The following is a 24922-nucleotide window of genomic DNA, read 5'->3' as shown; positions in this document are numbered from 1 at the left end:
CTAAGGACACTAGCAAAGATATCGGGAAAAAGAATTCCGCGAGTTCATCTGCTGTGCAAAACGAAAATCCTTTTTGTTACGAGATTGGTAGACCGTAAAATGCACCGTTTTTGGTGCCTATTTTAGCCAGTGAAGTCTTAATCTTATTCTATTTTTTCCTACCTTGCTCAGAAAACTCGGTCGAGGGCTGCAGTCCTCCATCCACGGCTGCATCCAAAAGGTTAGACTCCACTTGATCCAGCCAATGATCAAGTGAAGGGTCGCTGACGAACACCTTCCTGGAGGGGAATGAGTCCGGCATCCTCATCACGAGCCCCAGCCATCAAATACTCAAGACATTGACTACCGTCAGTATATCAACATCGTCAAACAGCTCAGCTAGCTTGTGCTCTTTTGCCACACGGCCTGCTCGCACACACCGTCAAAATTAGTCCTTAGCACCTCTCACCACCAGCAGCTGCTTACGTTGTTGTCCAAAGTTACGATTTTTCCAAGGTAGCAGAACTCTTCTTCCCACCTCAAGATCGTCCACGTCAACTGATACTCAGCTTAAGAGTCGAGCTCTAGCCACCTAAAAGCAGGTACTCAGGTGTCTTGGTCACATTGATCCTCAGCCCAATCCTACCTCGAGTTTCAGTCGAATGTCCGTCCGGTGTAGGTGCTGTCACACACGAAGCCTTGGAACGATATTATGCGTTACAAGCTTTATAAGCCTAATACAAATCGTAGTAAATTGTAACAAGTGTATAGCGTAGTAAGAGATTTCAAAATTATCGTAATTAATCAATTAAAAAAACAATTTTTTAAAAAAGTAAAAATTACAGTCGCTCCACTTATTAACTATCCACTTGAACACGACTGTACACAAATTAATGATCGAGCGAAAACGGGAAGAAACACTGGAAATGATCCAACGACGAAGCCGGAAAGGAGTGGCAGTGCACATTGCACAAAAGCATCAAATAATGAAAAAAGAACCCACTCGGCTGAACACATACACCCACATACATTTGTATACCATTTCCGCCATTTCATTGCTGTAATTTCTCGCCTGCAAACCACAAAATTGTATTTAGCGCGCTTGCCTGGTTACTTGAATTACGGTCACTGCGCTGCAATTGCATTTTACTGCACTGCAAAAGGAGGGAAGGTGCGTGGCATTGCCACCGAGCAGGAGAAATGGGTGCCATGTTCCGGTCGGAACATCAAACGGAAAAGCCACCACACACAACATCACGCCCACCCTTCCGGCTGCCAACACAAAAGCGTAACATCGGCCAAACGAAGTAATTCAAACAATTAAAAGGCATTGCTTTCATCTCTCGTTAGCGACACTCTTTTTTTCTTCTTATTCTTCTTCTTCTTTTACCACCCACCTACTTCACTGCTCCTTACTCCTGGTTCTGCAAACGCCCATTTCAATCAAGCAATCGGAAGCAAGGGGAAATGTGCTTAAGCACTTCGAGCACTGTGTGTTATGTTCCTGTTTTTGTCTTTTTTTACCTTCCACACGTTTTTGTCTTTAAATTTCCCTTGATCATACACACACACACACACACAAACATACCCAGCCAAACATAAAAACACTTTCCAAGTTCGCTTGGTACCAGGCGGCCCTAAAATGAAAGCTCTTTTGTTTCGCTAAAAACTCAGCCACTTGAGCTTTCCTTTTTCCAATCTTCCCTTTAAAAGGGCTTGCAAGAGAGGGAAAACTTTTTTTGTATCCCCTCCGCAAACCATTTTCTTTTAACATTGTGTTTTTCGGCTGTGTATGTGTGTGTGTGTGTGCTTGGGAGGGGTGTGCATACTGGCTGTGATTCGTTAGCTACCTTGTTTTGTTAGGTTGGGCAAAGATTTACGGCCTACCACGGCACCGGCGGATGGAGATTGGGAGCTGAGAGAGAATGCAAGAAAACACGACAGCAATTAACGTTTACGGTGAGCCTGCTGGAAAAAGGCGTGCTGGTAAAGTGGTTTCGTGATTAGGAAAGTTAAAAGTCAATACAATGGCTTAGGCTGGTGGGTCAGACAAAACAAAAAGCGGGCGGATTAAGCTGTAGCTTATTATTTCGAGGACACAGTTTGGAAACTTTTGAAGATGAGGTGTTGTAGAAAAAAAAGCTTTCCGCTTAAAGAAAACAAAGGAAATAATTTCGTGTCGTATTATAGCATTTGTAATTAGAAAGCATACTAGCAATAGACGGAAAATTAAATTCAATGGATTTTTTAAAACATTTCTTAAGCTCTGTTACTTTCAGAAATCTTAATTATGATTACGCTGTGTACGTGGGCATGATGAAAAAAGGGGTTTGACTCTCAGTTCCCTTAAATCAAATCACTAAAGATACAAAATCAGACAGAGTAGAAGATAATGGATGAAATTACTCGTAAGACACTTTATGGCTTCATAAAACAACCAAACATAAAAAACGCTCACAAGAAACCAAGCAAAGACAGACTGAAGAGCATTCCTTTGTACCCTTTCGTTCGATTGCAATTAATTGCTACTCTCGAAAAACGCTTCGAAAGATACGACAGATAGATAACGGTAACAGTGACACAAAATATCGGTCCCCACTTCCAAACAGCCCCGGTTCAGGTTCATCTAAAACCAATTAGAAATTCATCGCGGTCCACCGCACGACCAGTTCGAGTGCTGCTACAACAAATTAATCGCTTGTACTCCCTTCGCTGGGACGCCCAAATCCGTCCTATCGATACGACACACACTTAAGGTCCCATTAATCATGGGAAAATTAGTACCGAACCTGTTACCATCGGTGTCGATTCCCCTGACGTTTGTTTTGCATATCCGTTCGCCTTGATGAGTGGTACCGATGTTATCCGAGCACGCTGAACGGATTTTCCATTGCTATCTGATTAACACGATTCCTTGAAATTTGAACCCTTTCCTTTCGTGGGCACTCACACCCATTAACCGCTCCGTAAAGGACCACTATCTGGGTGTCTGTCGTCTGGCGGTTTGTCGGTTTTTATCTGCAATCCAATCGGTTTCGATTTCGATGGCATAATGTGTACAATTAATTATTTACACACAGCACACGGCAGTCGTTAGCTGTACCTCTGTATACCAAGCTGTATTGCAGGTGAACATAAATGGCTTTGAAGTGGAAGAAATCTGATCAAATCGCGTTGAAGTGTTGATATGGAAAATTGGAGATTTAGCACATTTTGTGCTTTATGTGGAAAATGTGTCGAGTCGAATTTGAGCGCATGTTCTAAGACGGCTAGGAAAATGATAAGTTGTTCACTGGAAAAGGGTTTCAAGTCAAAGGCAATGTTGTTTATTATATTTCAATCGCTTTTTAGGAGGTCAAAGATCACATCAGCTTCAAAAACATTACCAAAGGGTGAAAAGTTATTAATTTTTTCCAAAAACGAGTCATAACCAAAGTATAAGAAACTGAAGAAATTATACAAGAAACAGAAAAATAATAAAACAAAAAACCAAAAATATATGCCTCAGTTGGGACGTCACAAAAAAGGTTACAAAAGATACAAAATTTACTACTTTCTAATAAAAATACAATTTCACAATTGAGCATCAATAATAATTTGCACATATCACAAGAAATTCCTTTAAACAAGATTAATATTCGAAATGAAATTAAATATTCTATAGTACAATCGCTGTAAATCAGAACAAAGATCAATAAAATCAAGCAACAACTAACAGCAAATATGTTTAACAAGTTTAATCTAATCATCCAACGAACATGGACGAACACGGACGCACAACCAACTGAGGTCGACTGATTCTCCGTACCTCCACGTTTCGTATTGTACTGAACCATTTCATGCTAAAGGACGTTTGCCTTTTGTTCGTAGCTACAGCCATCATTGTCATGCTGTTCCAACTCATCCCCGTACTGATGGCACTGCTACAGCTGCTAACCCTCACCAAGGACCGTGAAACGATGAAGAGTTATACAATTGTCATTAAAACTTGCATAAGATTAGCCGAACGCACGGCATCGCACTCCGGCATCCGTGAGACGGATATTATCAAAGGCGACAATAATGTGTCGGAGTACCGAGCTCAGAGATACATCAATGGCTTATTAGCATTCCGAAGCGCACCCGCATGCCCGTTGCAGATCCACCGTGCTCCACCGTGGCACGGTGCGTCAGCAGCACACCACTGGATGCGTTTAATATTTCCTACAATGTTATCGAACTGCAAAAGCGCCCGGGTTTAGATGGTTGGAAAATTCTCCGACAAGAACGAGCAAGATGCAGCATACAAGATGAGCAAGTTTTTAATGCAATTGCCACAGTCACTACACCCTAGCGCACGGCTGTGCATTGTGCAGCATCGCCAGTGTGAAGTGCCTCCACTAGTGTGCGAACCCCTCACACAATTTTCAGCCCACGTTTTTGTAGTGGATTGAAGCCTGGCTTACTGTACTTCCGACTGCTACCGCCACTACTATTCTGGATTCAAACGGAAAATACACCACCAAAGGGAAGGACCACTTCACCGATCAGTGCTCGCGTTGCTTGACACTTTCGCTTTGCAAGTACTAACAACAAACCGTGTCGTTTGGTCGAGATTTGCCACCGTTTCACTATCCGTTCGTCCTGTCCTTTTGCAACACTTCTCGTTTCATTTGCGACCCTTATCGACCAGACATGGCACAGGAACCGAAAACCGGATCGCACGGGAAGCCCACGGGTTTCCACGAGTCCATTATGTTATCACTGCGGGGGATAAGATTTATTTGCATAATTTAACATTAAATGTTTTGTACACCGAAGAATAATGGCGAACATGACTTTTCGGTTACATTTAAGTGGTACACACAGACACAAACACGCACACACACAGCCACAGACAGGCTGGACATGTTCGACAAACGGGCAAAAGGTTCAGGGAGGGGTGATGAAGTTGGAATGGCAGCCCCTATTGGCCATTTCGGTTGCCTTTCGGTGGTCGCTCGCTATCATCCTTCGAGGTTAATGCAAATGCACTGTTGACAGCAAAACGGTTACCACGCCCTGTCCACCTCTTCCCGATGGAAGAAAGATCCCTCAGCTCAAGTTGGTGTGGCCATCACATCATCAAACCTCCCACTGCCACCCACTACCGGAAGCAAAGTGCAACATTACTTTGTGCGTCCCATATTCATCCTTCTGTCCTTTATGGGACACCGCCGCCCATTATCGGAAGACAAACACTTCTGCTGATGACTACGTGGATTTGGGTGGGAACACATTGAATTTGCTTCATAAATATGTACATGAGCATGTGCACCCGAAAAGCATTCACATTCACAAAAGTGGACAAAGGAAATGGCGAAGATCTTTTCATAGAACCATGTCACCCGAAGTGTAGGGTCTTCGGCGCAACCATACTTTGCATAAGCCCTTCAACCCCGATAACCCTAACGGGTTCGAATGTGTCACATATTTGCAAATCGTTAGAAGCGATGGTACTGAAAAATTCATGGCAAAAATTGCACCACACAGCAGTGCAGTGGAGCGCCAGTGAAGGACAATGGAGCACAAAAACCCTTATCTGCATCTTAACGGATAGTTTTGCTAAGAAACACAGAGCGGCATCCAGCCTTTTCTCCCATTCTCAGCCATACTCCGCACACTCATCCTGCTGTCCCATTAAACCTTTTACTGAAAAAATAAACCCCAGGTGGAAATGGTGACAAAACGATAAAGAAGATGGCTCCTACCGGGATGCCAAAATTCCTCTCAAACAAAGACACTCAAATCTGCAATTGTTTTCGAATCCGTAACAATTCGTCATAGCTATTCAACATTCTCAAATGCAATCTGAAAATGTTGAGGAAAAAAAGCCTGAAAAAGTTCTTTCTGCTGTAACGAAAAAGAAAAAGAAAAACGCGGTAAAGATGGAAAAAAACGCCCAAGGATTACTCAAGACACAACCTCAATGGAGGCGCCCGGTCCTTGGTAGAATAGTTCATTAAAAAATCATACGATATGATTTGTGATACAACCGATACGTCATGTCGATTCGTTACCCGTTTTTCTAGCTGTGTACAACAAGAAGGAGCCCGAGTGAAGAAGAAAATCACCCCCAGTAGGGTTGTTTAAAATGACAGCATGGAGTCGCTTTTCTTGAGTCATTTTCCCGGACATGGTAATAGCGTGTTGCCGAGGAAATAAAAGAAGTAAAGAAAGGTTGAATGAACTTGCTCATGAGCTTTTGCAATTTAAGCTTTTTATACGAATAATTGAACTGCACAGCTCTATAGAACTGGATATTTGAACTGGACTGGATTATTTACATTTAAATTATCTTTTGAAAACAATGCAAGGTAAAGTAATTGAACATTTATTACTTAATTCACTAACACATTCAAATGAGCAATAAAAACATTTAAACATCGCCAATCACTGTTCCAAATGCTTCAATAAACATTCAAAAAATAACCCACATTTCCCGCAACTCCTGGCTTGCTTTTTTTGCAAACCACCAAAATGTGCCATAATTCTAATCCATTCCATTGATTAGTTTCGCACACAATCCGATGCATAATTGCACAGAACTGCAGCAATTAATCACGACCATCATCATCAATTTTAGCCGGAATGTCAACCAACAGCACCATGTACAAAAAGCTGGCTAGTACTGTCTTCATAATCCAGCCGGAATTTATATGCTTCCCTCATTACCGCTTCGCGGTTTGGCCGGTCCGTCGGTCCGGTCGTTACCCGGGAATTCTGGTTTGAGCCTCATTTCCATTGCAATTACCACACACTTCATAAGCGCACACAGGCAGTTCTTCGAATTCATTTTACCATACGGTTCGCTGGAAAACATTATACCGTACCGTTCGATTGAGTGCATGTTTCCTTTGCCAGCTGAATAAAACATGCTTCGGCATGGTACGGCTCTGCCTCATTTTTCTCGACCATTTACCTGCTCCATTACAAGGAAACTGTCCGTTTGCACTCCGTACGTTTAGAAGCAGACAATGCATGAAATGAGTGCAATATACGCTTCATTACCGAACAATGTTTCCGTTCACATTGGGGATTGTTTGGGAGAAGGATACCTTAAAATCAAAACTGTACTACGAATACGAGATATCGAGATGGCGAAGGGGGCTTTCCAAAATTACAGCATGGTACGATGCATTAATTAAGGTCAATATTGAATCGCTCTAACGACTGAACTTCGTTACAGATATGAAAGTGAGGCATACCTTAGGAAAGGAATCAATGTACAAAGCATAAGATTGGTACACATTTATGAAGGTCCTGTTTTTATTTAACGCTCCAAAATGAGCCTTTAGAACACTCAAATGGTCAATAATTACAAAAACAATGTTATATTTTACATTTACTTTTCATACAACATCAGATAAAATTCATGACATCCAGCCATTTCCGGGAAACTGTTCACTATTCTTTTATGAACACAAACATTGCATACACGATCTAAATACACACTCACATACAGTGAGTGGAAGTTTATTTTTTATTCATCCTTACCCTGCCGCAAAACGCTGTGCCAATAGCTGGATGGATTGTAGTCAAACATGCGCTATCAAAAACGCAACAGTAAATGTAAATAAAACGTATTGTATCGATAATTGCTCCAAACGCCCATAAAAAAAGGGAGAGGAAGAGAAGTGGTTTGAGTGCAATGCATCGATAATGGCTATCGACTAAATCAACGCTGATGCACTCGATTACAATGCGGTGTGTAATAAATAATTAGCCATAAAAATTTAACCATTGTCGTCGAGAACGCCTCCCACTAAATTAGCACATTTGCGGGAGACACAAGCCAGGTAGGGTCGGAGAACGTAGGGATGAAAAAGGAGAGAAAGGGAGGGAGAGCGAGAGAGAAAAAAAACACCACTCCCAAAAGCACATGTGAGAGCCACATAAATTGACCAGGGCACGAAGTGCCCGGTGTTGTGGACGATTGCATGTTCATAAATAAATGTATTACGTCGTCCGGAAATGCCATGTTGTTTTATTATCAATGGCTTTTACAGTCACCCGAAACACCAGGACCCCTGTTGCCATCTGACTGACCTGCCTACGTTCTGGCAGGTGCATGAAAGAAAAAATGCAATTATGCCATTAATTACCTGCATGAGGATTTAATGGACAGCTCGGGAAAAAGGGCCATTGCGTGCACTTTGATATGCGTATGGGGCGGCTCCGGATGTACGACCGGCTGCTTCCTGCTGTCGACGAGATGATGGTACGCCACCGTCCAGCAACACTCGAGACCAGCCTTCGAGGCAATCCGCGAGCTGAGTGTGTGTGTGTGTGTGGTCAGTTAAAAAACGAAGAGGAAAAAATGAGAATCGAAGCAGTTTGAGTACGTTTAGGAGGGCCTAGGCGTTGCTCACCTGTATTCACATGTGCAGTTCATCCGTGCGAAATGGAATCCCAAATCCCGGGCCAGCTGCAGTGAATGCAACGTCAAATGCAATCCGATCCCCTGTCGCTGCGATTCGACGGCCGTCGCGAGAAATGCAATCTGCAACGGGACAGTTGGTAGTTTTGAGAAAGAATTATTTTTGTCATTTTGCCTACATTTAGGCGCACAACTTACCTCAAACAGACAGCGGGTGCAAAAGTGCTGATGCAGGCCCGGTTCCGACTCGACGATGGACCAGATGTAAAGCAGCTTACGAAGTTGGTCGCAGCGGGTTCGATCCGCCCGCTCGATCAGCTGCTTCCCGTCCCAGCTGCAACTGCGCCGACTTATAGCAACACCAACGATCCGACCACCATTCGACGACAACGACCGGTGACTCGCATCGTCATCGCTCAGCGCTACCAGCGTGAAGCTATCTCGCAGCAGCTGTCGAATGTACTCTAGCAACTGTTCGCGGCCCGGTATCACGCCGACGTTCAGCGCACGCAACAGTGGTTCAGAGTGCAGCAAATGGTGCTCCACAAACGTCACCACCTGACGGGTATCTTCCGCCTTTGCCAACCGTACACGGCACGGACAGGGACGCTTCAAAAGGGGAAGGGTCAGACGAGGGTTACACTAGGTGGGTTGAGATGCATAGTACTTACGGTGGCCGATAATGTATTCTGCAACCGGGTGTCCTTGATGTCGAACCGGTCGGCATCGTTGTTTGCCCGCGGGCTGCAATGGGATGATGCGTTGGGATTCGATTTTAAATCCGACAGTAGCGAGCGCCAACGAAACTTTCGTATCCACCGAAGCATACTCGCGTCTGACAGCGCTCTGGGAGCAACCGTAGCCTGTCCAACCAAATTTGCGATGGTTCCTTCGATTTTGCTGACAGTGATTTTAAAATCAAATTGGGAAATGCAACTGAGGTCCATACGAAGAGCACTGCTTGATATGCAAATGTACCGGGGTTTTGAAGTTGTGTTTGTAAAATAATCTTATTCATTTGTTTGCATTGCTTTGCGTTCAAATACAACAGCAGTTTAAAACATTGGCTTTAGGAAAGCTTATTTCTTTTAATTCTATCTTACATTTTAAAATTATTCTTGAAAGGGTCAAAAAGAATTACAAGAATGTAATCTGTAATCTGAACCCGAAGTAGAATGGAATGTAAATCGGTAGATACATGAAAGCTCATTGAACACTTTTATTTTACAAGACACAGGCCCTATATTCCATGCCGTTATAAAAAAGCAAATCATTGCTTCATCGAATTGAATTTTTTTATTCAAACTACAACTTAAAGATTTATAAACCCTTTTAAGCAGTACAATCTGTTATGCCCTTTAAACTCCTTATTTTACACTAAAATATTTTGCTAATTTCACCCCATACTTACCCCCAATCAACGTTTCCCGAATCAACGGATGATGATGTAGCCCCATGTAGGGGTTTTCACATTTACTTTTCCTATTTTCCCATCAACATTGACTAATGCAAGTTTACATAGAATCCAATACACCGTACCGTTGCGTTTTCATTTCTTATTTGATACAAACTGATGGTTGTGCCGTTCGGCCGAATCGATTCTATTCCCGCTTTCCCTGGAAAAGCAAACATATTTGGCAAATAATCCAATTTTAACTCTGTACGCTCTTCCACGCTCTATCCCTTCTCACGTGGACTATCCTCAGCTTGTTCATCCTGAACTCATCCTCTTCATCCAGGCGCACCTGATACCGGCGGGAAAACAGAAAGAGAGCGAAAGGGACCTCGGTTACACTCGCCACGGTTCCAACAGTACCTCGGGTAATTCCGAGCACGGTACCGGACGGTTCTCATCACCGTCCGGCCGAAAGAATGCATTGTGCTGCATTCTCGTGAGCCCTTCCGTATTGTCGCACAGTAACCGCGCTATCGTCGCTTTCCGTATCTCCCGCAGCTGCCGCTCGCTGAACCCGTGCCCGTCCGCGCCATTTTCGAAGAAAAACCTATCGCCAGTACGCGTCCGTCGGAATTGTTCGAGCAGGATGCACAGAAACGTTGGCCCAACGGTTGCGCCCGGATGGTGCATTTCAAGTGCACCGGCCACGGCCAGCTCAACATCTTCCACCGTATCGTACCATCGGGCCAGCTGGGCGACCGTAGCGCGTGGAATGCTCGCGTACAGGTCCTCCCAATGGTTGGCCCTCGCGTATCCACACAGCTGCCGGAAATCGTTGTAGCTGGCAAGTCCATGGTCTCGGGCCCGGTGAATATCGATCGCCTTCAGATCGGCACCGTAGAGGTTTGCGTTCCGGAAGAGAAAGTGTTTGGCTTCGGGCGTCAGCTGGTCGTTGGTGGCATCGTGCGGTTGGGTAGCCATGCCCCTCGTCAGCAGCTCCCGGTGGTTGCGCTGCTCTAGCACGCCCGGCCTCCGCAGCCAGTCCGACAGCCGAATAGAACCGTTTCGTGCGCGATGCTCTTTCGCGTCGTGGTAGAAACTGGAAAACAAAAGGAAAGCTTGTTCCGGTTAGCTAAATATGTACCTCACACCTCCAGCGCCCACATCTCAATCTTCGCCTCCCAACACTCAACTCGAGCTCTCCCACTATCATGTTGTGAAAGTAGCGGAATGCAGCCGTACCGAAAGCATTGCTCACGGTAGGATCCTCCAGGGGGTTGTAGTCCCGCACGAATCCACCGGCATCTGCAGTCGAGTGCAGCAGTCCTTGCTTCAGCATATTCTCCCGGCCCATGTAGTTCGGCAGCCAGTCGTTGTACACCACCGACTGGTATTTGCCAATGTTGATGCGGCGTGCTTCCTGAAACAGTCGTTCGTCGTCCCAGCAGGGATTGAGCTTCGCCAGCTCGCTCGCCAACCGGTTGTGCTCGAGCAGGTGAGCTATCTGTAGAATTGCCAGATGAGGGCTCTGATTGGAACGCAAGTCACCGGTAAGGTAGCACACGTCCGTGTCCTGCCGCATCTGGCAAAGTTTGCTAGCGTTTGGGTTGTGCGGTGGCCAGTCCTGTCCGTGTCGGTGCTCTACCATCATGAGACCGGCACGATGTACCCGCAAACTAGCCGTCTGCTCCACACTGTTGCCGTACACGATGGAAAGATCAAGGAACGCCGTTACGGACGAGAGTTGTTCCGCTGTGCCGTAGTTAGTGACGCAGGGATGCTCTAGTGTCGTCTTGGTGCGTAGCATACTCATGCACTGAATGTCCTCAGAAGGCAGCACTGGATCATCGCGCGGTACTTCGAGCGGCATACAGCGAGGAGGTTGTAAATCCGGTGGAATTCTTTTACCGTTTGGACAACATTTTACTCCAAATACTGCAAATTGTAAACAAAAAACACCAATAAGTACACGATCTAGAATAACAAATGATTCATAAGTTCATGGATATTGTTCTTCTTATAAACAATCCAATCAAGAGTACTCTTTTAACTTCCTTGCCTTATGTGGAAATGGTTCCTACTTGCATCACTAAACAACCTTGTTTTCTTGAGGGAAATTGTTCAATATTTTGCTCAGCGACCGTTCCTCCTAGAAGCGCTAATTGTTAAGCTCGTATGACTCAACCCAAAGACAATTAATCCTTCCTAAACCTTTTCTTATTTGGCTCTACTATTTCAACTATTGCTTAACTCAGTTTACTCCTAGTACCTTCGCAGATCTATCGCGATTTGACGTATCTTTCTTCAACCATTGTGACTTCAAATTCATTTCTTCTATATTCGCTATCTTGTATCTTATGATTCTACTTTCAATTTCTTGCTAAAATCCTTTGAAAACTAACATTATTCGATACTTTAGTTAAATCGACAACTTGAGCGTGAATCGTGGAAAGATATCTCCACCGAACTGATTACATTTACAGTAAAGACTAACACGGTTGTTTCACCAGCAGCTCCGTGTCTAGCTTTTTGCAACTGTTTCCTTCTAACCCGATAAAAAATACACACTCAAAACCAACTCACCATCCGCGGTAAAGCTCATGTCATGCGCAACCAATTGCCCAAACTGCATGTTAATGATGGTGCTTCGTTCGTCTGGCCGCTCCACCTCCCCAAACAGTGCCATCGAAAGCTGCCGAGCATTCGGCATTGGCCGGCCGGAAGACATACGGGCCGGCTCGTACACACCGTCTCCGTACTTCGCCGGCAACAGTCGCCGGTACGGTCGGTAAGGTGTACCGTACAGTGGATTGTACAGACTGTTGCACGACCCGTCCATCGAACGGTACGGGGTGGTACCCTCATCGCAGGATGCAACCATCGGACAAACGGCTAAAACTCCCGTACGGATCAACGAGCAGCACGGCAGCAAAAGCAAACACAGCAAAGCGCGCTTACACTCCACTTCCCGCACGATTGCATACATTACGGCGCACGTACGGTGAGTTTCATTTTCCCAGCGAAAAGTAACACAAACAAAAAAATGCACCGAAATCACTTCACAACTAATATCTTCGAAATAAAAACACTCATTTTTCGACCGAACCGCGCAGCAACTGGTGGCAAATTACCACCCGCTGAAATATGCCAATCGCAGCACAAAATTAATGCTGCACAATGTTTACATGCGCCATAATTTATACTACCGCACACCGAGCCTGGCGTTGATGTCGCGGGAAGTGCAGTAAGAATGTAATTGATACCCGTTTGCTTTCATCCTAACAAAGCAGCTAATGCATGTGTGTGTGTGTGTGTGTGACGCTGATGCGATAAATGCTTTGTGTGCGCGTGCCACGGCCCTTTAAAAACATTCACCCTAAACCGAACACTAAACCACAGTCGCTACCACCAGCAGCAGCCTCACCGCGGGTGAGTTGCATTTACCAGAACGAGACCGGGGCTAGAACCGGCGAGTTGTATGCTGTTCGCGTTACTACCGGAACAAACAATACAGTGTGCCCTCCATTATGGGGTTTGTTGGCTGTTTGTTGCGCGCACATTATACCATAAGCTGCAAATTAAACCCTATCAGGCGCACCATTAGCGAACACTTCCGATTGTCGGTGGTGGCGAATGGGCGGCGAACCTGTTTAGATTGTTTAGAAAATATTGCACCTCATTTTGGCATGCCATTGTTTTCGGGTGCACTGGCACTGTTTATGCATATCGATGACACGGCTAATGTACCGCTGATTGATGAACTGTACTCGCACAAATCGTACGTTGAGCGGTGTCACTGAGCAGCGCATCATGCCCATGTTGATATGGGTTGGGTTGCGGGTTTACGACGACACAATCGTTAACGGAATCTGGAAGTAGAGACGCGTGGGAACAACGCTACGCAGCTGATTTACTATTGCAATAAAAATAGGATCATTTTGTTTCATCGATTACAACGCTTAGGTGAGTGCAAAATTTAAAACTGTTATTTGTTTGTATTTTTTTGTTGATTTTCTTTGAAAAGAGAGCTTTGTTAGCAATAAAGGATCATCGGGAAACACATTTGCCTCACGTTGTACTCACATGGCTGTGGTGTGAGTACGCGACTATCGATAATATGAGTAATGGAGGACAAATGCGAAGGGAACGAGAGCGCGGGAACATCGATGCAGAAGGAGGATTCAGCGAAGCAGCATCATAACCTTCAAGAGCACCGAGCAACCTTCACCTGGATCCATAGGGCGGAAATGTGAAATCCCTGCAGAAGGACTCCTGCATTTGCTCAATGCGGTTGTTAGCCGTTGGGGATCCAAATTACATAACAATACTTCTTATCGGGACCAGTCTTCACACGGTATAACTGAGGCCTCCCATTCTGGCCATTCCCCATTAGCTAGGTCTGCCTATACATCCAATGATAATTATTATCAATAATAATAGGCAGTGACACGATCAAGAATTATAATTTCTTTTTCTCAACTATAAACAGAACACCAATAATGCTAAACTCTATACAATTTATTCAGTCGATTGGCTCTCCCTGGCTAGAAGCAGATTGAAATTGAACTTTAAGACCAACGGCTTAAATTCACCACCGGAAGCTTCTCGCACGAAACGACGGGATTTTCTTCACTTACAAGGAAGAACGCTTGCTCTTGAATCTCCCGAAGCCCATGTGTATTGTCACACAGCACCCTTGCCATGGTTGCCTTGCGAACTTCAAACAGTTGCCGTGCAGTAAATGTACCGCTATTTTCAAAGAAAAACCTATCACCAACCCGACTCCTCCGGAACTGATCCAGCAAGATGCATTCGAACGTTTGTCCGACCATTCCATCCCCGAAGTGACGTTCCAAGGCACCTGCAACGGTCAACTCCACGTCATCCACGGATTCGTACAGTTGTGCGAGAAGGCTGGCCGATTCAGGCATTAGCAGATCAGTAAACTCTTCCCAGCTCGTAACTCTCGGCAATCCACAAAACTCGCGATAATCATTGTAGGACGCAAGCCCATGATCTCGCGCACGCTGGATGTCGATGGCTTTTAGGTCCACACCAACTCTGCCGCCGTGTCGGAAGAGATAGTGCTTAACCTCCGGTGTGAAATGATTGTTGGGGCAATCGTGCGGTTGATGGATCATTCCGCGCGAAAGTGACTCGTAGTTTTCGTCCACCTCCAGCACCGAGGGATTGTTAAACCAGTCGGAGAGACGTATCGATCCTGTGGGTTGTTGTGATTCTGCTACTAAGCTGAAATTTCATAGCATTAATTTATAGATGTCTTCTTACTAATCTTCATATGGTATACTTACTCCAAATGACCCGCGATTAGATTGTGGAAGTAACGGAATGCAGCCGTCGCGAAAGCATTATCCACAGTGGGATCGACGGTGTGATTGTAATCACGAGCAAAGTTCCTTACATCCAGCTCAGGGAGTACACCGGCCTGCAGCATGTTTTGCCGTCCCAAGTATATTGGTAACCATTCGTAGTACACGATCTTTTGATACTGTGCTATATTGAGCTTGCGTGCCTGCTGAAACAGCACACCATCATCCCAGTCCGGGTTCAGCTCAGCCAACTCTCTTGCCAATCGGTTATGCTCCAACACGAACGCCTGATGCAGCAACGTTAGATGCGGACTTTGATTCGACCGAACATCTCCGGTGAGATAGCACGATTCGGAATCATCATTCACGTTACAAGTTGTAGTTCGGTTCGGATGTGCCGGAAGCCACTGTTTGCCATTTCGCTGCTCAACTCCCAGCTGTCCTTTCTCAAAGGTACGCAAACTGTTGCACTGTTCCAGCGAGTTCCCATACACGACCGAAAGATCCAGATAAGCGGTGACCGAGGACAGTTGCTCAGCTGCCTCTCCTTCCTGCGGCGCACACGGATCCTCCAGTGTGGTTTTGGTGCGTACCAAGTTCATGCACTCGATGCCTTCCATTCCGAGAACGGGATCATCCTTAGCCACTTCGATGGGTAAACATCTCGAGGAGGCAAGTTCTCTCGGGACCATTCTTCCCTCGGCACAGCACCGAATGCCACCAGCTTTTTGTGGGATGGAAAATGTCACACAATAATTTGTTAGAAACTTGCACACTTCCATTCGCATTCTTGCCCTTTCTCTCTCTCTCTCTCTCTCTCTCTCTCTCTCTCTCTCTCTCTCTCGTGCTTCATACAATAACAATTGCAACTTACCGTCCGCCGTAAAGCTCAGGTCGTGTGCGATGAACTGTCCGAACTGCATACTAACCAGCGTATTGCTTGGATGCTCCATTTCCGTTTCACCGAAAAGATTCAATGAGAGTTTGCGAGCGTTCGGTAGCGGTTTTCCCGTCCTAGTATGGGCCGGTTCCCAAATGCCGTCAGCATAGTTGGCCGGTACGAAGCGTGCGTACGGTCGGTTTGCTGTTCCCCAGCCGGGATTGTGCAGGTTGTTACAGGAACCATCGAGATGTTGGCTCTGTTGCTCATCACAGGCGGGCGTTTCCGGACAGAGCGTTTGAGAGTGGACATTACTGGACAGTAGAGTAATGCAAAGAAGTGCACCGAGAACGGTCCTAGTCATCCTGATGGCTGTATGAAAATAGTTCGAATTTCTAAAACAGGAAAAAATGTCCAATATGAAATTTCCATGGCAAATTTGATGCTATAAATGCAGTCTGGTTAACAGGCTAGTTTAAGATTCAATTCCAAATTACGACAAGGTGAGAGAGATATCATTCTATTAAAATTTCAGCCACCTTAAATGTTCAAAAACTGTTTTCTAACTCTAAAAACCGTCAACTAAATCAATTACTGATCACAAGAGTCCAACAGCTCGATCTCGATCACATGATTAAGCACAATCTATAATTAACACTTAACAACGAAACACTTTCTCTGCCACTTTAAGCACATCTAATTCTCCACAGAACGTTCCCTTACCAGAGCCCAAAAGCCAATCAACGGACCGCACCAATTCCAATTCAAAAAAAGCCCGTACCTGGCGCAACTTCTTGACAACCAGAAAACTAGGGATTGGTTACTGAATTCGTTACACTTCACGCCCGGCTCATTTATACTAAACCATGAGCTTGCGAAAACACAAAACCATTGCCTAACGCACCACCACGGTACTACCGTAGACGGCCAGGCAAAACGAAACATTAAAGTGGTTGTTATCATCGCTGCCGTTTGTTTTTTTATCAGCGAGCGCGACGTTGTTGCATTCCGTCTAGCGTTCATCGGATGGTTGGTGAATGAATGTGTGTGGGCTATCAATCTCCAGTCTGGTGAATTGTTTGCCAATAACCATGCCAAGGCAATTGTCCGGCCGGTAGTCAAAGCACCAGGTCAAGTGGGCTCGCTAATCGGCTCTTTTCTTTTCGTTTGTGGTTAAGTTCGGTTGTTCCCGGGGGTCCTTATCGCGAGGGTGTTATCTAAATGCTAAATTTAATTGAAACTGAATGGGGGATAAACTGTGATTGGCGATTTGTTGCTGTGAATAGCACTGAACCGTTTGAGGTGCAGTTTTGGATAATAATAGCATAATAGCTTGTATTATCAGCTACGTAACAAGAGACAATTTGAGCTTTGCACTTTGACATCTGATAGTACATTCAATATAAATTAGGCTAAGGACGGTTTCTTGACCGGAAAGCATTTTTGCTGTAATTATTGCAGAGCCGGTAAGACGAACAACGATTAGAAATGGTATCTCTTATACGATGAAAATCACTTTCTTCTATCGTTGCATCATCCAGAACAGTCACTTTCAATTTCTCCCCAGAAAGCCAAATGCAATCAAAATAAATCAACAAAACCAATGTTCAAATTGGGTTAGTTTTTGCTCCACCATTGCTGGTGGAATTCCCTCCCGATCAATCCGCACATCGGCTCTGATGAAGAAACATTTCCTCCCCAGGGAATTCCGTCACCGGCAGCTAGACAGTAAGATGCCAAGATGCAAACTGTCGCCCCACAGACACAATTCGACACCGTCAGCGACACCGAACCGCGCGCACCCGTACACGCGTTCCAGCTGAGTGAGTATGTTGGTTAGATTGCCCCCGGTGTTTTCCTGGTCCACTGGAAGAGTAGAGGGTTTTGTGTGCATTTTTCTGGGACAATGAGTCGAGTGGTCATTGCACAATTTTACGACCGCTAAGGAAGGGAATCTAAACCACATTCCTGCTATAAATCACACTTCACCTAACCGAACAGCATACATTTGCATACGGTGCGTTGAGTGTGACAGTAATACAAGCACAAAACTTAAAGTGTTCAGTGCGATTCTAAGGAAATCTCAGTTGGACCGAGAAAAAACGCCGGTGTTCGAAATGTGTCGTGCGGAAAACTTCATTCTCGTCGCTGTCCTGCTGGTGGAATGTTCCGGTTTGCACATGTACCCGGAAATATTCGACCCGGCGAAGTTCCTGCAACGTCCACTGCCGCTGAAAAGTGTCGAAAGTCGAACGAGTTCCGAGCCCGAGTACCACTCCGGTGGTGGATTTAAGGATGGTGAAGTAGGATTCGTACGATCGACGAGTGAATCGGGCAAGGGTGGCTATCGGCACAAGGAGAACTTCCACAAGAAGGACGGTAACAAGTACGGGCACGAGCGACAAACAGGATTCGGCGAGTCTAAGCACACCGAAAACGACCAGGCAAAGGAACATGAACGGTTGACAGTGGACACGCATCACTACCGGCCAGAACCTACCTACGAAGTCATCGAGGAGCATGCCAGGTTAGTAGAATGGGATACAGTGGTGGCCTGTACACATCCCTCGAAAAAAAACTCGCTCATTTAACTCGTCCTCTTTACAGCGACGTCGAGAATCCGGATAAGAACAAAAAGTACGGTGGTCTCGCATCGTCCAACAAGAACAAGAAAAAGCCCACCGATGAAAAGCCCACCAAATCCGCCAAGTCATCGCGTCAAATGACACCTGCGAAGAAAGGTTCGAATCAGAAGAAAAACCACAACGGCTACGAATCGATCGTTTACCACGAGAACGAACGCGACAGTACGGAGCATGGCTATGGAAAGAAAAAAGCCGTCGGTAAGATCCCGGAAGCCGAGAAGCCTGCCAAACAGATTGCTCACGACGATGGCGATGCGTTCGAGGAGGATAGATTAGAATCGGCCGAACGACAGACAGCCGGCGATGACCACGGCCACGAGTACGACAGTGAGTCGGAAGCGGAAGCTGAACGGGAATCCGATTTCAACGAGAACTATGACGCGTTGCGGTTCGAAGCAGACTTCGATCGGTCCTTCGCTGATGGGGAAGACCATCATGGTGATGATGGAGAAAAGGATGGACGACAGGCGGCGAAGAATGATGAGGATTACGATTACGCGGACGATGATCGGGATGAGGAAGATGATTCCGCTGATGAGGATAAATACCGGGGAGACGATGAGTCTGGGGAGGAAGAGGAGGGCGAGGGCTCAGAGAAAGCGGGCGAGGATCGACAGTATGAGTACGCTAGCGAGGCCGATGGTGATGCGCAAGACTATTGACCGTATTCGTAGGTGATTAAGATTAAGAGGAGGCGATCAACCGTAGCGATAGGAACCACTTAAGTGCGGCTAGTTAACGAGATACCTCGATGAGTAGTGCAAATATGTCGTAATAAATTGAACTAATGATACTGTTATTACTGTACACTTGTGTTGGCTGCAGATTGCTCTGCAAAAGGAAGATTCGGATGCTTGGGTCTTGTAAAGGGCATTTTGTGTCAAACTTCAGCGAATTTTGATTAAGTCATCTGTATTATGATTTGATGTAATCTGCCCTCATTTTGTTACTGATTCCCTTGGCAATTCGTCGATTCCTTCCACGATCAAGTTGTGCTATAAATTTGATCGCTTAAAGCATTGCTGTTCATTATGCGAGCTTTTGTTGTAAAGCTTTATCGCAAAGCGTTCATTCCCTATGTTCATGAGTCAACATGCTTTCTCAGTGCGTAACATTCATTCCGAATTACAGGGCTGAACTACGCTGTTTTGTTAATTGCTATTTTCTTCCGGCAATTTTGTACAGTCAATAAATAAATAAATTGTTCGAAGTTGTTTACAATTTTTAAAAAGAAATGAATGAAATTATAAATAGAATAAATGAATAACAAATTTCAAACAATTCAGCACGAGAGTTTGGTTACTGTCAATTATTTTATCAGTGGATCCGTATACTGATTATCAGTCCTACGTTGAAAATATCGTTATGGATGAATGCACGGTTCTGTTGTGTAGACTAGTGTCAATAATTTTTTGTTACATCGAATAGTGAAAGTTTAATTTTTAAAACATTCTTACCCTTACGTTTTTTTTCCAATAATAGCTTCTAAAATAAACTGTGTGAGTTTACAAAAAATAGTTTGAAAAACACCCAAAAGTTTTAAAAATAATGCAACGAACCCTACCTAAACATACATCGGCAGAATGGGCTCTTGGGGGCTCTCCGTTGCCGCTGCAACCCCTTTTGCACGGGGGAGCCATTCTTGATTCGTTACGGCCGCGTTAGCTCGCGTGGCTGACACGCACATACACACACCCACCGACCCGAGCACATTGACATCGCATTCCACGCGTATGGGCATTATTGGGGGGGTTGCATTAGGCGGTTGGGAGGCTGGTTGTTTTGTTCGCTTTCCTTCATTCTCTCCATCTTCCACCCGAGGACCAGTCACGAAGCCATCCAAATCACATTTTCCGGTGACTGGGTGGGGATGGATGAGGAAGGAATGTGTTTCCACTTTCGGTGTGCATAGTGGAGCTCGAGGTGGTCATAAAGAAAATGTTTATTTCTGGCTATTTTAAGTGAACTTGATTTTCAAAGAAATATAATAAAAATGTATTAAAAAAATCAAATTTATAACATAAAACTCTTATCTAAATTTGCATCGTTGGAAGAAGTTTCCTTCATTGTACTTTAAAAGTAAAATCACAAACCTTAAAGTATAAAATAATTCTACAATGCGTAGCACTTGAAGTCATCTGCTCAGCATCAGCTTGCTGCTTAGCGCTCTTGCAGCCTACATCTCGCTCGAGCTCATGCACGATCGCTAGATCAGCCGACGGGCGGCTACCACTGGCTGCCGTGATCGGGCCGAGATCTTTGCGCGCCGCAGCTATTCGCACGTACGTCCACCGAAACGCACTTCAGTCTTCGGTGGTGCCTTCGAAGGCAAGCATCACCTGTTCGGTCCGGCAGTGTCGCGGTAGGCAAAACAAACTCTTACGAACAACAACAAAAAACCACACCACCATCGAACGACGATCCACGACAGGGTGGAACGCCACTCATTCGCCCTACTCTGCACCCATACACACGTACACAAAGCCGCGCAATTTCGCCCTTGGTGCACATACGGAGAGAAAAATAAAAAAAGCCGAATTAAGCCACATTCAACCGGCTTGCAGCATTAGCATTAGTGCGAGTGCGAGTGTTAGTGTTTCGTTTTTTTAATTCCTATTTTGTGTATTTTTTAGTGTTGTGCACCACACGATATCCACCACAAATCAGTGCGCTTGGTAACTTGGCAAAGACGACTAATTCCTGCCCCAGCAAAACGTCTTCTACCAAACCATTTGAAACCCACCTCGTTGTTGGTATTTTAACTATTTTCGGTTGGCGCTTTCTTTGCTAGTGCGGGTTTTACCGTCTCTCGTGTCACGGTAACCGAGTGTCGTACGGGTTTAACGTTTCAGTGCTTTGCTTTATCACATTTCGGTTCGATTCGCACGAATGTCTACACGCAGATTACGCGCTAAGGTTTTTGCCAGCGAAATGGAATGGATCTAAGCTCGTATTCTCTGCGGGTAGCAAAAGAAATAAAGTTTCGATGAATTCGGGTTACACCGTGCGGGTGGTAGTGAAGAAAAAAGTGTTGGTGACGCGTGAATTTCCACACGCACGGTGATTAGCGACGGCTGGTGGTGTGCGGTCGGTGGTGAAAATTGATCTAGTGAAGCTTATCGGCAGGGCTTAACGTGTGTGCAGGATTTAGTGTGCGTGAGTGAACGAAATATTCTACGAAACCTCCGAGCAAAAATCACTTTTCCGGCCTTCGATGCATTGTCTAGGCTTGGTGTGTATGCAAATTTACATCACACAAGGTTTCGACGGATAAGCACGTAGGTGTTTGGGGTGGTTTTTTTGTGTGAAAAAATAAGAGATAAATTCTACACTGGAATTCTACAAGGAGTACAAAACCGATGCTGCAGCGTTGCAACAGTACACAAAGGTATGAAGGTGTAACAATCCTATGAATATACTGCGCTTTAAACAAGTTTATAAAACTCAGTTAGGAATTAAAATATTTGATAACCGATCGATTAATAGGTACAATAACTTGATGCCACACATAGAGTCTAGTAAGAGTTTGTAAAGTAATGTAAAGAGTCAGCTCTCTTTACGGAAAACTGCAACCAGACTTGCCAGTAATTTTATTCACAACTTAAAAAAGTCTTCAGAAAGCAATTACATATTTTTTTGAATTTATTAGTTACGGCCGTATTTCTTGAAATTTAATATCATATCTGACTTTGCAAAATTCTTCTTACTTATATGCTATATAGAGGGTACTTATTTTCTTCTTCCTCATTTTAATTGTATCTGATTCGGGGTGGGCTGCACGGCTTATAACATAAGTTTACTGCTAATAAACATTTTGTTACATTCAGCTTTAAGCTCAGAGAAGAATTGAATTATTCAATATGTATTCTTTATGCTTAAAAAATATCATTATTTTACATAATTATAATCAATAAATTAACCGAGTATGCCCGGGATAAGGCAAAGAATAAGGAGGAAATGCCTTATCAATATGATTATAAAATTTATTCAACACAAGCTTTGAGCTGTTGACTATACTATTAATTGACTATTAATTATAAATAAAAAAATAAAGAAATAATCAATAAGTTAATAAACAATGCAAAATGTAAAATGGGTTATACGCGGTATTCTACATAATTGAAATATATTCAATAAACCACGGGAAAGCATACAAAGTTCTCGGAATACAATGGATTAACTTCAAGCCCAAAATGATAGTTAAAATTTTAATACTAAAATCTATTGGTTTTAGGTGTTTTTTTCTTTATTTTACACCGTGAAAAGCTTTGTTAATTGCTCAAACCCATACAGAAATCATACTACAAAAGCGACATTGGATATCAATATTGCACCAAGAAATAAAAATTCCATCGAAGCTTCATTAGGTTCTCATGAAACAATAGAGCGCTGAACGGCTCTCTGCTTTTATGCGGTGGAAACATGCAAAAAATTGATTCTTTTTTACCCCTTGGCAGTGAATTTAAAGGATTCGAGAATGCATTGCCGATCGATTACCAGTACACGACTTGTCGTACATTTAGAGGAACAATACATCACTTAAAACCTAAGGAAAGCGCCCCGCAATAAGAGATCGTTGTAAAAATCAAACCAAAAGGGTGAATCATTAAACAAAAACTCCAGCAACCTTTTTTTTCTCTTACACTTTTCCAATTTTTCTTTGGCTCAAGCTTAGGGTGTCTAATTGATGCCGAAATAAAGCCGGCTATAAAGTAAAGCAATAAAAGAAATCAGATCAAACACGTTGAAATTTCTCGTAGGGTGAACCTAACCTGAACCTCGCCTGCAGCCTGTAACGCAACCCGAAAGAGACACGCCGGCGCTTGCCAAAAGCATGCGAAACTACATGAACTAATCGATTTGCTATAATTGCAAAAGGTTCAATCTCTCACTTAACGACTTTGACTTCAAGCCTGACTTTGAGTCGAACGTAAAAAAAACACTTACTCTCTCGCATTTAAGACGCTGTTAGATAGGACACACACCAAAAATAAATCGCTGAAAATACGCACATAGGTGGGCTAAGGGGGTGGATGAGTTTGAATTTATGCGCACGAGTGCTTGAATTCGCGCTTTACTGATTCGTAGCCTAGCGGTGGTTTTTGGCATGCCGAACACCCTGTTCACAACCTTCAACCGGTCTGTGCTCCATTTTGGGACGCTTTATAGAGCCTAGACCACCAATTCTAACTCGCTGCTCTCCATCCATCAAACCGTCTCTGTGGAAGTCTGTTTTTTTTTTCAAACCTTGTTTTTAACATATTTTTTTTCGGTTTTTCGTTTTCTATGTGGTTTTATAGCATCTCACACGTAACGCGATAAGTCGCATACTTGTGGATGGAAATTAATTCTGTTTTTTTTTTTCTTTGATTTACTTTACTTATGCCTTTATGTTCCATCTGTGTTTCTTACTCCACTCCTTACCAGGCACGTGAAAATGGCGCTTTTTGTTTTGGGTTCCAAAACCAATATCGGGAGTCGGTCGGAACAGCTTGATGTGCTGCTGGTCCGGGGTCCGCGTGCGATAAACGGTGATGAATTTTCATGATCTCGAACGGGAACCAGCGAGCAGTATGGCAGCAGGTTTTGGCCCCGGAAGCACAGTTATCGACAATAAATAGAAATAAATTATAAAACTTAAATGCATTGCACCACGCGGAGTTTTTAGCATGGTAAGGGACTGTGACGGCAGCTTATAAAATTATATTGTTTCATAATTTAAAATTACTTTTTCATCATGCATGATGATAGGGGCAATAGGTCTCAATCATTGAATTATTTTCACATTTAATGCTTCAAATTACATCATCGTAATGCTAAAGGTAGCAGTACTTTTTTATTTTTATTCTTTATTGATTTTCTGTACTTAAATCCTGATCACAGCTCTAACAAATACAATTTTTGTTTTGAACGTTTAATTTTTAGTATTTTGAAGGCTGAATCCTGGTCACCTAGACACCACAACATAACCTCTTTCACCTTTTGATTTTTGAACTCAATTTTGAAGTCCTTTAATTCGAAACATTGTGTCTCAATTGTTCCAAGAAAGCAGCGTTGTAAATCAATTCTGTCCACAGCACAAAAACAGAATCTATAGCCATGCCAGCTTACGGATTTTAAAGACACACAATGATTCTCAACTGTCCTAGAAAAAGCTATTTTGTACATGCTTAACCATACATTTATACCAACGAAGCTTCCTGCCGAACGTAACTCTTTCGAAACAAAACTATTCCTAAACAACCGTTTACCCAGTTACGTTTGGAGAACCCTTAAAAAATCCACACTCAAATC

General features: G+C 44.0%; 4 protein-coding genes across 4 annotated transcripts; 1 reads left to right on the top strand and 3 right to left on the bottom strand.

Moving 5' to 3' along the window:
* Nucleotides 1–8098: 8098 nt before the first annotated feature.
* Nucleotides 8099–9204, bottom strand: LOC126568424 (uncharacterized). The gene is made up of 4 exons (XM_050224896.1): nt 9049–9204; nt 8576–8986; nt 8370–8500; nt 8099–8270 (listed from the first exon to the last, which is right to left on the bottom strand). Exons 1-4 carry the CDS (start codon nt 9202–9204, stop codon nt 8099–8101), a joined length of 870 nt encoding a protein of 289 aa, XP_050080853.1.
* A 962-nt stretch (nt 9205–10166) lies between these two features.
* LOC126568695 (peroxidase-like) lies at nt 10167–12759 on the bottom strand. Its single transcript, XM_050225212.1, has 3 exons — nt 12357–12759; nt 10967–11708; nt 10167–10872 (listed from the first exon to the last, which is right to left on the bottom strand). The coding sequence occupies exons 1-3, from the start codon at nt 12757–12759 to the stop codon at nt 10167–10169; spliced, it is 1851 nt and encodes a 616-aa protein (XP_050081169.1).
* Nucleotides 12760–14337: 1578 nt separating this feature from the next.
* Nucleotides 14338–16347, bottom strand: LOC126567676 (peroxidase-like). The gene is made up of 3 exons (XM_050223894.1): nt 15978–16347; nt 15086–15827; nt 14338–15023 (listed from the first exon to the last, which is right to left on the bottom strand). The coding sequence occupies exons 1-3, from the start codon at nt 16345–16347 to the stop codon at nt 14342–14344; spliced, it is 1794 nt and encodes a 597-aa protein (XP_050079851.1). The 3' UTR covers nt 14338–14341.
* A 1753-nt stretch (nt 16348–18100) lies between these two features.
* LOC126568293 (glutamic acid-rich protein-like) lies at nt 18101–19309 on the top strand. The gene is made up of 2 exons (XM_050224747.1): nt 18101–18510; nt 18591–19309. Exons 1-2 carry the CDS (start codon nt 18101–18103, stop codon nt 19288–19290), a joined length of 1110 nt encoding a protein of 369 aa, XP_050080704.1. The 3' UTR covers nt 19291–19309.
* The last annotated feature ends 5613 nt before the right edge of the window (nt 19310–24922 follow it).

The sequence above is a fragment of the Anopheles maculipalpis genome, chromosome 2RL (assembly GCF_943734695.1).
Source record: "Anopheles maculipalpis chromosome 2RL, idAnoMacuDA_375_x, whole genome shotgun sequence".
NCBI classification, from domain to species: domain Eukaryota; kingdom Metazoa; phylum Arthropoda; class Insecta; order Diptera; family Culicidae; genus Anopheles; species Anopheles maculipalpis.
Note: the sequence above shows the minus strand (reverse complement) of the source record. Positions and strands in the feature narration are given on the sequence as shown.

Coding starts and splice junctions, on each gene's coding strand:
- LOC126568424 (XM_050224896.1), bottom strand. CDS start 9,204: ATGCTTCGGTGGATACGAAAGTTTCGTTGGCGCTCGCTACTGTCGGAT. Junction 8,501..8,575: donor GCACCCGCTGTCTGTTTGAG/GTAAGTTGTGCG, acceptor GTCCCGTTGCAG/ATTGCATTTCTCGCGACGGC. Junction 8,271..8,369: donor AACTGCACATGTGAATACAG/GTGAGCAACGCC, acceptor ACACACACTCAG/CTCGCGGATTGCCTCGAAGG.
- LOC126568695 (XM_050225212.1), bottom strand. CDS start 12,759: ATGTATGCAATCGTGCGGGAAGTGGAGTGTAAGCGCGCTTTGCTGTGT. Junction 11,709..12,356: donor CATGAGCTTTACCGCGGATG/GTGAGTTGGTTT, acceptor TACAATTTGCAG/TATTTGGAGTAAAATGTTGT. Junction 10,873..10,966: donor ATGATAGTGGGAGAGCTCGA/GTTGAGTGTTGG, acceptor TTTGTTTTCCAG/TTTCTACCACGACGCGAAAG.
- LOC126567676 (XM_050223894.1), bottom strand. CDS start 16,347: ATGACTAGGACCGTTCTCGGTGCACTTCTTTGCATTACTCTACTGTCC. Junction 15,828..15,977: donor CCTGAGCTTTACGGCGGACG/GTAAGTTGCAAT, acceptor TCCCACAAAAAG/CTGGTGGCATTCGGTGCTGT. Junction 15,024..15,085: donor CTAATCGCGGGTCATTTGGA/GTAAGTATACCA, acceptor ATGAAATTTCAG/CTTAGTAGCAGAATCACAAC.
- LOC126568293 (XM_050224747.1), top strand. CDS start 18,101: ATGTGTCGTGCGGAAAACTTCATTCTCGTCGCTGTCCTGCTGGTGGAA. Junction 18,511..18,590: donor GTCATCGAGGAGCATGCCAG/GTTAGTAGAATG, acceptor TCCTCTTTACAG/CGACGTCGAGAATCCGGATA.